The sequence below is a fragment of the Plectropomus leopardus genome, chromosome 3, assembly GCF_008729295.1.
Source record: "Plectropomus leopardus isolate mb chromosome 3, YSFRI_Pleo_2.0, whole genome shotgun sequence".
In the NCBI taxonomy this organism is placed as follows: Eukaryota; Metazoa; Chordata; class Actinopteri; order Perciformes; family Serranidae; genus Plectropomus; species Plectropomus leopardus.
Window position 1 is genome coordinate 13,610,529 of NC_056465.1, and position 14,995 is coordinate 13,625,523.

The following is a 14,995-nucleotide window of genomic DNA, read 5'->3' on the forward strand; positions in this document are numbered from 1 at the left end:
AAAGAATGTTTATCTCATCATCATCGTCAAACGCTGATCTGATTGCACATCTAGTCTGAACTCATAAGTGGGACTACCTTTACCCACAATGACAATCTTTAAAGCAGCTAAACTCCTGATTCACTTCAAATGGTGCAACATTAAGATATTGCATCAGTACTGAAACTCAAATTGATTGTATCAGTATGAAATCAACATCAGACATGCTTTTATTTTGTTGTGTCTTTTTTACTAAAGCAATCTACTGCTTACAGTGATTTGCACTGCTTGCCTTAAAGGAACAGTGTGTAAGATTTAGGAGGATTCGGTGGCATCTGTTGGAGAGGATTGCAGATTGCAACCAGCTGAACTTTTACAGGTAAGAATCCCTTCAGTGTTCAGTAAACAGTAGGTTTTAACCGGAAGCCGAATTATTATTATTCCCTCTCTAGAACAAACGAACCGGGTGATTGATAACACACTAAATAAATAAGTTTCTCATTGCAGAGACACTGCTAACTACGGTGCCTGACGCAAAAACAGGAAATGTGGTCAGTCAGTTTTTTTGTAGAAGAGGACACGCTCCCCATGTAGAGATACACTGCCCATTCTAAGGTAATAAAAACAAAATAATTCTTATTTTCAGGTGATAATACACAATAGAAAATATACTTACTAGATTATTTTCCATTTCCCTATATCCTATACACTGCATCTTTAACCATATTTTTTAAAATTTAAAAAATATACAGAATATATCCAGGGATATAATCCCTAACGGCAGATCGAGTCCTGCCATAGGTTCCTACACTACATTGTAGGTTTTGATGTTAAATTCAGCATTAATGGCATCACCAAAACACCAGCCATATGTATTTCACATGATAAAGTGGTAGCCTCTTTAAAAGACTATGTTTCAGTCACTGAGTTTACCGTCATGCATTCAGAGTGAGCAGAAGGTTTGCAGCGTAAATGTCATTGTGTTACTAAAAAGCTGCAGATTACTGGGTCTGTCTTCAACTTCCTCAAAGCTGTCTTCAATATCCCCAATCTCTACCGGCATCAAACTTGTAGGGGGAAACACAGGAAGCCCACGCTGGCCAATCATAGTTCTTGTGGTTCCCATGTGGTATCTCTGTAGCTCTGATGTGTTGGGAAATTTTTGTGAAAGCTATGCAGAGGTTTGAACACACCACTATAAATACAACCTAAACAATGCTCAGTTTATGTAAAGCTTTGTTGGCTTCAGCCATATATTGCACTTTGTTTCCCACTTCACCCATTTGACAAGATGAACTGTAAAGCTGCAATATCTGCAGCAAATTTTGTTAAAGCTTGTATTCTTAGATGAGGGATCTGATCCCCTGAACTGCAAACCACACTAATGAAAACATGAATCAACAGAATTATGGTGCTGAACTTTAATTTATAAAAACAGGCAGCAGCTAAAACCATGCTGAAAATCAAATATGTCCTCTGGCCATTTTCTGTTCTGAGGAAAACCAGAAATCCAGCTAGACACATACATGCACTTATTAATAGAAATTAGGCCACTAACGTAATTGGGACTTGTGCCAAGTCATTATACATGCACATTTGGGTACAATGTCATCTAGCAGATGCTCTCATTTTAGAAATAATTTACAGTCTAAATACAAAGGCACTTGTCACACAATTTCAGGAAATATAAAACAGAACTGGCTGAAAGGTGTGATGACGATGGTGGTGATGATGATGGAACAGGACTGCGGGTGGATCCGTTTGTGTGTGTATGTGTGTGAAGTCAGAGAGGGAGGCAGAATGATGAAAACTTGAAAGAGAGGAACTGAAATGTACTTTTAACTGGGAGGAAGACAAGGACAGTATGAGTGGAAACCGGAGAAAGTCATAGAAAGTGACTGTAACAGGACATTGCTTTAAAAAAATAACATTCCTGAGTTGGCTAACTGCAGTGTGGCATCTTTTCCAGAACATTCTCTGGTCTGCACAGTGGGGCTACTCACAGTCACAGGCTCTGGTTTCTCTAGCACTCTAGTACTCTGGAACTGTGTGTGCTGGAACTACAACTCCATTAATATTCTACATTTCTATTCAGTAAAGCTAGCTAAAAGTAACTAAGGACATTTACTTAAGTACTGTATAATCACAGTTTTGAAGTGCTCTACTTGAGTCCATTGTATGCTACTTTTTCTTCTTCTACTCATCCTTCTCTATTACATTTCATAGAGGAGTTATTGGTTACTTGGTAACCAATTGGTTGACCAATTGGTAATCAAGTAACCAATAACTTAAACTTACCAATAATTGGTAAATTATTTTTCCAGACCAAAAGAGGTAAAGATTTCTGATATTTCACAAACAATGAACACAAATCTGTGCCGCAAAAAAAAAATAAGAAAGCACTGCTAAATTATTTTACTTTATAGAAGATATTTTACTTAATGATGCTATCATAAATTAACTCCACCTCAACTGGCTACTACAGTTAAACTCTGCATATGCATTGATGCATCAGTAGTACTTTTAATGGTGTATTTTTGCTTCAGTGACCACAATTAGCAGCTCCTCTGTGACAAGCAGTGTCTGGACAACACCAGTTTTATTAACCTGAAACTGCTTTATGCTGTGTTTTTACCAGTTTTGATCACCTAGTCTCTTTGTTTTGGAGACCTCTGTGGATAATTTGACTCAGCAGCCCATCTCCAACATGCCAAACAGCACCAGGGAAACACTGATTTATGATGTGAAACTGCTTTATTACAAGTTTTCACTGGATTAAACCAGTTGGACCATTTGTTTTGGAGAGGAAGAGACCTCTGTGGATAATTCTGATCCCAATAAAAACCTCCGGTACAATGACCACTCATGAAATTTTAACTGGGAGAAGTTTCAGCTGGTTGTAATTTGCAAACCTCACCACTAGATGCCACTAAAGCCTCATATCTCTTACATGTTATTCCTTAAAGTAAAGGATTTGAATACCTCTTCCACCACAATAGACAACTACTTTTTGATGCTAAGCACCAAAATCTTAACCTTTACCATCCTGTCCCCAATCATCATCATCATCTTCAACGTCATCATCATCATCATCACCAGCCCTAGAGTCACCATTCTCCTGATCTCCCTGATCCACCCAGCCATCCATAACATCACTTGTTATCATCCTCATCATTATCTCAATTGCAATAATCACCATTGTCACCACTAAACCCACCTCACAGCCACGGCGGCTAATTTAAACTTTAGGAGGCCACTCAGAAATCAAAAGCCCACGACCACATAAACCACGGCAGACATTGACGAGCCCTTGCCACATTTTTCCCTTGTATCCATCTCCATAACAACATGTTACACTGCAGGCAAAGTGCACGTAAATGAAATGCTGCTGAACCACAAACTCTACAACACAGCGCTGCACCCCACCCATAGGCAGGCAAGCACAAAACACTGTTATTCAATGGTCCTGTGCTGGAAAAGAAAATGGGTCACCAAAGTGAAAAGAAATCTAGTTGAAACGTTGACAGCTATTAAACATGTAACAAAACATAAGAGGGGGGTAAAGAGAAGCCTCAGAGTCAGTTTCTTTTAAATTGGAAACTTTCAAAATAGATATGGACAATATTTTGAGGCAGTTTAGGGTTATTTTATTTCTTTTTTTTTTAAGATATTTTTTGGGGCATTTTTGCCTTTAATTGATAGGACAGCACAAGTGTGAAAGGTGGAAAGAGAGAGAGGGGGAGACATGCAGCAAAGGGCTGAGACTGGAATCGAGCCCACGGCCGCTGCGGTGAGGACACAGCCTCTATACATGGGGCACCCACTCTATCCACTGAGCCACCAGGCACCCCAGTTTAGAATTATTTTGCGAATTGCTATAACACATTAACTCTGGCAAAACCACACTGTTTAAGTGTTGACCAGTTGCAGTCATGTCACAGTTATCGCTGCTTTCTGCTTTGCCCTAAAAGACTCCATACAGACAACAGCGTGAACAGCAGTGAGTGTTAAAACACAAACTGTTTATTTGTACTCATCCCCTGTTTCCACAAATTAACAGTTTGGGTTTTAACCCATTGAAGCATGGAGCAACATTGCGTTTCTTGTGCTGCTTTAAGATGCCTTTCACAAATATTTAAACCTTTGAACCGTGAGCAAATTGGTGCAAATTCTTTCAAAAACACGGTGAAAAAGGCAGTGAGCCACTTCGTGTGAAATGATGCAATTGCAAGAAGTAAGTGGATTCAGAAAATTAATTTTTTAAAGCTAGGGAAAGACGAAAAAGCTAGGGGGAAAAAAATCTATTTTCAATTGTCACAATTACATATTTAAAATTGTTTTACATAATTATTATATTTTAAGCACTTTTTCTAAGTCTTGTTTGCCTTGATTTTTTTCAAAACTTTTTTTCTCTTTCTCTTTTTTTATTTTACTGATTTTCAGGTCATTTTCTTGTTCATTTTTGGGCCTTTTTTTCTCTTGTTGCTAATTGCCTTCTTCCCATATTTTTAGAAAATCAAGCAAATTTGCTCAGGGTCCAGAGGTCCAAGTTTAACATAAAAAAAAGTAGTGAAGGCTGAAAATGAATGAAGGACCCACCACCCAGAAAACCCCACTGTGTGGATTAAAGGGGTTGTGATCTTTGTTATTATTCCATAGGAATCCAGGTCACTGTCAAAATATTTGGTTAAGCCCATCTCCTGTCTGAGCTGGATATGTGAGAAACACTTTCTGCCGCACATACAGTAAACAGGCTAATTCATGCACACCCACATACAATAAAAGGACAGTCAGGAGTAAGTAAATATTTCGTAGGCTATATACAGTACAAACAAACACACATGAACTACGCAGTGTGAGAGGAAGCAGCCCTGGAGCAATTATTCCCCGGGGCTCATGTGGGCCTTTTGTACCTGCAGTACAGTACAGTACAGTACACCATATGTGTACTTCTGCTTCTTTAATACAGTCCAGTACTTTCCACAGGAAGCCCTCACTCACAGAGGTGGCACCCACCCAACCAGAGGTGGATGTCTCCAGAGCTTAATGTCTCCACACTTCCGTGATAAAAATTAGATTTTGCCATCAGGACTAGAATGCTCTAGAAAAATGAAAGCATTACAGCAGTGTGTTTGCAGAGATCACGTGACATTAACTTCTTAAAATAGCTCAGAAAACTTGATGTCGTTGGGTATATTTACTAAACTGTTATAATGTCTCTCTGCCTTTAAGATGATGTCCCCTAAACCTTGCAACAATCTGATGTGTCTTCAGCTGAGCCAGAATACCCAGAGACAATCCTCCTGGGGTGAGACCCAGCCTACTTTCTCACACTGGCTTATTTCTTCCTCTACTCAAACATTGACAAACTTCTGCTCTCAGCATCAGCATCACTGTTAGTTATTTCTGTCTTTGCTGCTTACTTTCGTTCCCAACTGGGAGTTTTGTCAAAACGTAATTTTAGCTGTCCTTTATTACAATCCACCTTGGAAAGGAAGAAGCTATGTCACTGTTTACAGATGTAGCGACTGAAACGAACAATGACTAAGCAGGTCAGATAAGACAAATAATGCACCACAGTGCTAAAATCTTGATTCTCATAATTGAGCATAAATGTCCCATACAGGGGCAGAAGTTAGTGTTTCTTTAAGAATCTAAATTATGGCAGAAACATGAATTCTGGATTATATGGGCAAAAATATATAATACATTTTTGATAATAATGGATTTTGCTCTAATCGTGGCCTTTAAGGGAAGTAATTGATTGCTACATATTAATTGATATTCCAAGTGAAAATAATAATGTTTTAAAATGAGCATAGTTGTGCAGTAGTTTTTCCTACCGCTTTTCTGAAATGTTTTAACTAAGTTCCATCATGTTAACTTTTACCGTAAAATCTGACAAGTTCATCTTACTTAAAATAATCTTGGAAACCGATTGCCTTGAAAAAGAAAAGTAAATTTAGCTATTAATCTAATTTTTTTTAAATTGTTAAGTTTACTCAAAATGTAGCTGTATTTACTTAATTTTGCCAAGCTGTTGCAACTTAAAAATGGTAAATGGTTTTTCTTTCTAAGCATTAGCAACCTCAGTAAGGCACGTTAGTCTGACTTAATTGACTTAACTTGATCAACACTTGGATTTTGCCAATGATGAAGTTATGAGATCTGCAAGGGCTGTTTCATTGGTCATGTTTACAAAAAGCAAATAAGCAAACAGCAGAATACAGATATATAACACAGTATTGGCTTACTGATGTTGCTAAAACTAAGACAAATTGATGGAATAAACTTGTTATTTTTAAGTTTTAACAACTTCACAAAATCAAGTAAATATAACTGAAATACAACTCAATTTTAAGTAAACTTAAAATTACATAGAAAATTAAGACTAATAGTTATGCTTACATTTTTCAAAGCAATCGGTTTCCTAGATTTTTTTGAGTAAACTCATTCCCTGTGCTGCTACAAGGATGGCAAAATGCTCTTAAAGGAACTCTGTGGTGCAGAAATACCACAACAACATTTACATTACATTCTTGAATTGACTCATAACTTCCTACATACGATGATGCAGTAAGTTTTGGTTTGGTAATGTTTTGAGACTTCCAAGGAAGGTAAGAAAATACACTGTTGTGGACTTGGAATGAGCTGACCCTTTAAATAATGACACATTAAAATCAACGCTTCCCAACTTTCTGGGCTTTTGATCCTTTTTTAGACAGTAATGTCTTATATTTAGACTCTAGCTTTTTTTCACTTGAAAAAAAAGGCAAAAATCTGAGGACACTCAAAATTAACAAAAAAATTCAACTTAAATTTGTGTTGCAGAAAAGTTTTTACTTCTTATTTCTTTGCTTGTACACATCTGTGGTCGGAAAACTCGGTAGAGTCAGACACTGGTGTTCAAGACATAAACTAATGTGGTCAGACAAGAATTCCTGCTTGGCAGCAAAACCAAATTTACCATAGTTGCTAAAGGCTGAGGCAATAGGAGATCTTCAATGTCATGTTTTTGTTTTGTTTTTTAAGATATCTCCTTTGGGTCATCTGGTTGTGTCTCACAGACAAGACCATGTTCAAACTGTGGCTAAGTAGGGATAATAAACAAACTCATCTGAAAACTGCCAGACTTATTTGCTTAGCAAAGCACTTGACTCTCTTAACCTCAATACCACAACATACAATCTATTCAAAATATCACTCTGCTAAAACTGTTGCACCTCAAGAACCTTTGGATTTTCTCATCCAAACATGTGACGGGGCATATAACCACATTCCAGCTGAGGATTATTATAATGATGAGGAACACATGAGGGGTTTGCTTGATGTATGGGAAATAGGAAGTAGACTACACATACACTGGATATACATAGCAAGGGGAAGAGTTCACAGACTCTTAGAAACACAACAAGATTTTGTGAAGTTTTTTTTTTTTAAAGAAGACAACTTTGAATTTAAAAAAAAAGTTCAGCTATTAGAGTCAGAGGCCAGTAAGGAGCTGAAAAGGACAATCTTAAAAATAAACACTACCAGGACAGAATCAAGTGTTCAACAACATTAAGTGTGTGTGATGTGTGGTCATCTGTGCATCCTAACCTGTGAGCGTGGCCATGGTTGGCCGCGTGGAGTTTTCTGATGACTTCCTCGCTGAAGTCAAAATGAACCCTTCCTCTGGCACAGGGTGAACGCCGGTACATATCCTCACACACACATGCACTCATGCACACACTACGCGACACATACCATCACAAAAACAACCACAAACTAGATCGACCAGAACACGCCCAGAGTGTTAACAACAACACAAGCGCAGCATTTCACACACAGGCAAAGCATACAGTGTAAATGTCACTCACTGTCATGTTCATGTTTCACAAGTCAGCACCATTAGTGACAAACGGTAACAAGCGTACACACCTCACACACACTCAGCATTACAGAACTCACACAATTCATCACACAACTTCAAAAGGAAATGATCAAATTTATCTATGAAACAAGCACCAACACATGCACATTTGCCTCATATAAACAGCATAAACCCATCACTCATTGGCTACACAGTCATACATTTACATGGCTGTTTAAAAAGTTACTCAGCGGGTTATCCATCAGCCTCTCTCTCCTCGGCACAAATGAAAAGCAGCAATCAGGTATCCAAACACCTTCTCCAAACACTTAATCTCACGTCACACACAGCAGCAACAAAAGCAGCGGTCCATACATCACATCACAGAGCTCCTTAAGCCCTTGTTCACACTCTGACACTCTCGCTCTCTGTGCTCTCTCGGCAGACTCTTCGTCACAGGCTATACTTCCTCCCCATGGTGTGTGTGTTTGTGTGTGTAGTATGTGTGTGTATGGAGCTCTGTTCCCTTCAGAGCAGCCCAGCAGAGTAAGGAGGGATATCCAAGCTCTGGAGTGGAGTCACTGGAATGGAGTCATAAGTCATCCATCACTCACAGCCATGTCAGCTTTAGTTAACACTGCAAACATACAGAAGCACACTGGCTACACACACACACACACACACACACACACACACACACACACACACACACGGCTAGTCAAAAGATAAAATGCTCACACTGTGTTTAAATAACTGCTGTATTGCATAAACTATGATGATTTAGGGGATTTCATTTTCCAACAACATGAGGAGCTATTCAGCTAAGATTTGCTTTGTCATATAGCAAATATTTTCCTCAGTAATTAATTCATTTGTTGCAGACAATGGAAGTCTGGAGATTTGATTGTTCAATTGGTTTCCTGTTTTTGGACTTTTTTTATTGTATGATTTGAAAATGTATATGTAGCTTATATAAATTTATGCTTTCTTCCACACAGGCTAAGATGTATTCATGACACAATAATAAAAAATGCAAATACTTTACCGTCAGTAAACATTTAATAAATGGTTAATGACACACAATAATGTTGATACTTGGATATAAGCTGACAAGTAATGACAATATTTTTGTAATATTCTAAAATGTCCCTACGGCTGCTAATGACTAAAGTTTGGATCAAAAATGAACAAAAAGTGTATTATTTGAGTGTTATCTGGTCTACCTTAAGTGTCAGAGTGTGTGTCTGTGAGGGGAAGAGGTGGCATCTGGCACTCTGGCAGGGGGCCACAGTGCCTGCTGATAATGTACAGTTCAGTACAATGACATCCAAGACCTCATATATTATGATAGTTGAGATGACACATTTGTGACATAGATAAGCACACACAATACAATAATTAAAAAATATGACATATATTATAAAATGTCTTGCTATATGTGGCAATGTACAAAACAAATGTGGTTGAATTACCAGTTACTGTATGTTGTCACACTTTTGATTGTACAACATTTTCACTGTGAGAAGCTTTTGGAAAATCTGGAAGTAATATAGTACAAAATATACATGCACTATAATATAGTTATTTAAGTCATTTTAGGCCATAGCATTTCAACAAGCTGTTGCAGTGCTGTATGTGTATTGTTGTGCATTTTATGCAATAAAAAAAACAGACCAGTGCATTATTTTCTATTTGATTAAAAAGTCTGCTTTGGGTCAGTGGAGGTCAACCTGCTTAGCCCAATGACTATTGGTGGTATTATTGTCCTTTTTATTGCATAATGTTTTTTGCAGAATAATATTTAATCCTTTTTGAAATAAAATGTTAAATATAAAAAAAAGCTTAATATAAAATCCGACATTCTGTTAAAGATTGACCCTTTGACACCTGAGCGAATTGGTTTAATTCCTTTCAAAAACATGAAGAGAATTCAGTGGACAGACCTGAAAATAAGCAAAAACAACAAAAAACAAAAGCAAACCAAAACTGTCATAGAAATAAAATTACCTAATAATACAGACATTTTTTAAAAAGTATTATATATGTCATGTAAACATGTAATATGAATGTATTTTTTCTATACTATAATTTTAAATATATAATTATGAGATTATTCATATATTTTTCTGGACATTTTTCCTTAGTTTTTGACAATATTCAAATAATTCTCCACCATTTTTTTAAAACAAACTTAAAGTCCATTTTCTTAATTATCTTTTACCTAGTATGCTTCCTTGTCATTTATTTGGAAATGACTCAGAGAGATGACACATAACACACACACTTAACAAAACACTTAAAGGGAGGAGCACGGTCACAGAGGCCAAAAGTGAATCACTACTACGTTCCCACACTGCAGCTCACCCCACTGCATCACAATATGCAAAGAGATTAGAAATGGGAGAGGCGGAAGATGCGGTAGCCACAGGGCTGTGTGTAACCTGCACGACAATGGCTGTGGGATACCTCCTTAATTTGCTCCCGAGGGTTAACCATCGAAGAGGAAGATACAGAAAGAGCTCCTCCTCCAGCTATAATGGCCAACATCTATGGTGTACTGGTGAGAACTCCAGATTATGGAAAAAGTTACTTAATAAAACATGGTTAAAACTGAGGTGGCTTATAAAGGCAAAAACAGTAGTGGCATCACACAGTGGCAATCATGATAAAATAAAGAAACTTCTAATTCAAGCTCATTACTTGATCTATATAGTTTACAATAGACCCCAAAACTATCATCAGCATGGGTGCTCTTCTGCAGTACATGTACGTGCTTTTCCTATATTTACAGTTTAAATTTAACTGGCACTGTAATCCAGAGCATCGGTTCCAAACCTTTTACTTAAGGGACCTCTTTTTTTTTATCACAGTACACTGATGAACCCTAAGTGATATATTTAATAGACTTTTGATATTACATTCAAGGCATAACAACAGAAGTACAGAACAACTGAAGAACTTTACAATTAACCAAATTGCATCACAGATTTTGTTTTCTTTCATTTATAGGACCTTTTTATAGAAAATCTCGTCTGTAATTTAATTATTCTTTTACGATCGTACATACTGAATAGGCTGCTTTGTTGTTGTTGTTTTTTTTTGTTGTATTAATTCAGTGTTTTCTTCTTCCTGCCACATGGCCATTGTGAGCTCTTTGGTTGTTTTATTTGCAATTTTTAATGCAGAATGAGGCTGTTTAGTAAGAAAGTGAAGGCTCTGTGGATAAAGCCTGTATTCAGGTCTTCACCATGCTCTTGTCTTGTAAGATTTTTTTTTTGGTTTATATCTTTAATAATAATCTAAACTTTAAAACTTTCATTTTCTTCACAAAAATGAATGAAATGCTTAAATTTAGGCCTAGAGAATAACCACTGTATTTTAAAAAAAAGGTTTCTTACACCACTTAAAATCAATAAGGCCTAACCTCAACATAAACATACATAACAAACACTGCTGCATTTATCTCCAGTTTTACCTGTGGAGCATTAGGACATATGTGTTACTGTAAAATCTGCTGATGAAACCAGGGCACCTGTACAAACTGTAATCCACACTGAAATAGCTCAGTCTATATTCTGGCCCACCCGTTCATACTCACAGCCCAAAACAGCTACCAGTGTTGTTGAGCAAGAACTATAGACTTTCCTATCTCTTCTGATTCATTATATAGAGGCAGGATCCTGGTGTGAACATTAGAGGGTAGCATTTCATTCAACAGAAAAATAATAGGTTTTTCAGGCCTGCATCCACAAGATGGCAGTGTGTTATTGTATTATAGAGCTTCAACTAACAGCATGAAATTCACATTTACAGGATGTGGCATAAAGGATGTGCCACCAAATGAGCCATGCCCGATGGATAGCACTCAAATCTGGAATAACACAGGATGCAACAGCTCCCTCAGATGTTGTTAGATTAAAATGAAACATCTGAATGTTTCAGAAATGATAATAACTGTGAAGCAGCTCAAATTATACCATGTTACTGTGATGGGAGACTGTGACCCTGACATCCTTTACGCATGTTAGTGAACTAGGAGACAGGTGGGTATGTTCTAAATACCAAGATAACAAGGTGCTAGGTACTCAATAGATCTGTGTAAACCCTTATTTACACCATAAGAATCTTAACTTTACTAAAAGAATGGTCGATACATTTTATCTTGCATTTACTGATGAATGTTGATGCAATTAGCTCCTTTTATTCAACTGTTTTTCATTCACGTCTGCCATTTTTATCATTTATTGGATTGTAAAACATTGCTTTGGGAGATAATATATGTTGTTTGAGAGAGGTTGTACATGCTGAACATTTTTTGATCTGGAGCTTTAACAGGGTTTCACATAGAATCTGAGAACCATAATTAAACATCGATCAGACATCCATTTGATGGCTTAAGAGTAGCCTGTCAAGCTGTCGCTGGCAGACGGCTCCTCATGCTTGTCCTTGTGATTTAAATCGATAACTCACTGCAGATGCGACAACCGAAAAAAAAGACAAACTTTAGCAAAATGACTTTTGTCTCGGTGTACCAGAGAGAAAGACTGCAAATAGAATCTCAGATGTATTTGACAGAACCTGACAGGCACAACATCACCTTTGACATGAAAGCTGTCTCTTTCTCATACAAACACACACGCGATCACAGTAGATCAGGATCAAACAACGGGCATGATCCCTGAAAGCTATTTAAATATGAATTCTAAAAATTGAGAAAGGGAGTAGGAGGCAGACAGAGTTCAGAAGGGCAGAATGATAGAAAGACAAGTTTACAAGACAGAGGAAGACAAAGGAAGGCATGCAGTGTGAAAGATACAAATAATATCACATACTTCAGTAGACATTGTCAGTGGTTATAAACCTCATAGATATGGGTTAGAAGGGGCCTGCTACACCTCCTTGTGGGTGGACATTATGAGACATCAATCATAAATAGACAAGTTTATTTGTAGGCAGAAATCTCTAGTGGCTGTACTAATTATGATAGGATGTCAGGCATAGACTGCATAGACTATATACAGTCTATGATGTCAGGTTATGCAATATAAAGAGAGGCAAAGCAACAAACAGGACTTTCACCTAGAAGACAGCTGATTGTGTCCAATGTCAAACATAAAAATTTAACATTGACTTATTACAACTTCCGTAGTATAGCTTCCTTTACATTAAGTTACATCATGTTATGTCACCAAAAGTAACAAATTAATAGTCTTCTTTTAACTCAAACCATGATCTTTATTCTAAACCTAATCACGTAGTTTTGGCAACTAAACCGAAGGAAACTGAGTGTGAAACCTAATGAAACTGATCCAGATGACAACTGATAACTCTAACCATTTAATGGGCTGGTAACAGCCTTCTGAAACTACTTGTAGGTATTTCATGTCCCTTATGAGGCTGATAACCCCTGATAACATCCATTCAATCATTTCATATAGGTGTTTCAAGGACTGGGCCAAAAACAGATTCATATAGAAAAAATCTCATCCTCTCCAATTTTAAATCGATTAACAAATTCCAATAATCCATGCTAACATCATTGCTTAGTAGTGCAGTAAATCTGCTAGCTATGATGCCATGTAGAAAATTATTCTAATCTGCCTGATCTTCAGTGCGATTCTGAATTTTTCCTGTGATACCAATATCTGTAGTCTGATCCACTGGATCTAAATCAGCACAGACACTGACCTTATGAAACAAAGTTAATCCATATTACTGTTTCCACTACACTATTTAATCATAGGGCGCTGCCAGCTTAATTCTAAGTTCTGGTGCATAATAGAGCCGTTTTTATCACTATATGCCAAATATCAGATAGGCTCCATATTGGCAGATATCCTGAGTTTAGGTATCGTAATCAGGAGAGAAAAGGTTGGACTGTTACATCCCCAATCTTCCTAAATCATGTTTGGCCTCAGTAACAGTGCTTCATATGTGAAGTGAGCAGTGAACCGCCGTCCAGAAGTGGTTTAACATCTTAGGACTTGCATTTGACCTGGCACATCTATACAGAATTTGTGTAAAACCGTTTCAACTTTCAGTCAAGCCTCAACATCCATGTCCTGTCCACTGCTACAGCAGATTCATGAGAAGGGTCCACCCCATAATCAATTATTGAATAACAAAAATTGAATACAGAACGCTTGGACAATGAGTATGTATTGATGCTGAATTGTGCTATTTTGCTGTCCCTAAAGAGACACACACCTAAGGGACAACAGAGGAAACAAATATAAATCATACATACGCTTCTGTTTGCTCTTTTGTCTTCTATTATACTTTGACATCCACAGAAACATAGATACACAGACACACACACACACACACACACACACACAGAGGCATAATTTCATCAGTTGCTTGCAGATCTTTTGAATTTTGCAGACACAACTACAGTTATTGACACAACAGATTAGCAAAGCATTCATTAGGTGACAGCTGCTTCCTTCCTGCTTCTGGTCAATAGTGGCAGGGCATCCCTCAGTTTAAACATTTATTCGTATAACCTTCCACTAATGAGGAGAGTCCTCCAGAGATGACTTCATGTGAAGTGACACTTGGTAGTCTAGTGGGGTGGAGAGGGCACCCTGTTTGCCAAAACTCTCTGGTCTACATGTCATTTTAAAGTGTTTCAGACAGTGATAAATCAACCAAGTAATAAAACACCCCTGAGATTTTTTGGGGGGTTGTTTTTGTTTTTTGTTATGCCAAGGGGAACCCTTTTACCGCTCTTTAGATTAGACTGTGCAGTCTGAATTTGTGTTTCATTCGTGTTCACAACACGGGTGAGGTGATTATTGAGTTGCCACGGAGACGGCGAGCATCACAAAGACAGATCTCTGAGGTCTGACTTAAGCATGAGCATCACTCTAAACACTTCATTCATCCAATCTTTGCACTTGACATATCACTCACAGCTTCCAGTAGCCTCCATTCAAACTGACAGAAGAGAAATGAAAGGGAAGAGATGAGGTCAAAAAAAAAAAAAGCTATAATAAGCCCTTATCCACCAGCTGTCACGTTCGATTTTCAGATAGAGGCAGAACGGGTGTTTGACAGTCCTGATGTTCTTACCACAACATAGCTTTCCCCCTCCTCTTTCTCTCTGTATAAATCTAATTCCCCTTTCTGAAAAAGAGGGCACTGCAGTCAGTCCCCCTGTGA

General features: G+C 37.6%; 1 protein-coding gene across 1 annotated transcript in view; it reads right to left on the reverse strand.

The window, feature by feature from the left end:
* pde4ba (phosphodiesterase 4B, cAMP-specific a) overlaps nucleotides 1-8,300 on the reverse strand; it is an 85,591-nt gene extending 77,291 nt beyond the window's left edge. Inside the window, 1 exon segment of the mRNA XM_042514813.1 lies at nucleotides 7,579-8,300. Coding sequence (XP_042370747.1) covers nucleotides 7,579-7,703 — 125 coding nt within the window. The 5' untranslated portion in view covers nucleotides 7,704-8,300.
* Nucleotides 8,301-14,995: the final 6,695 nt, after the last annotated feature.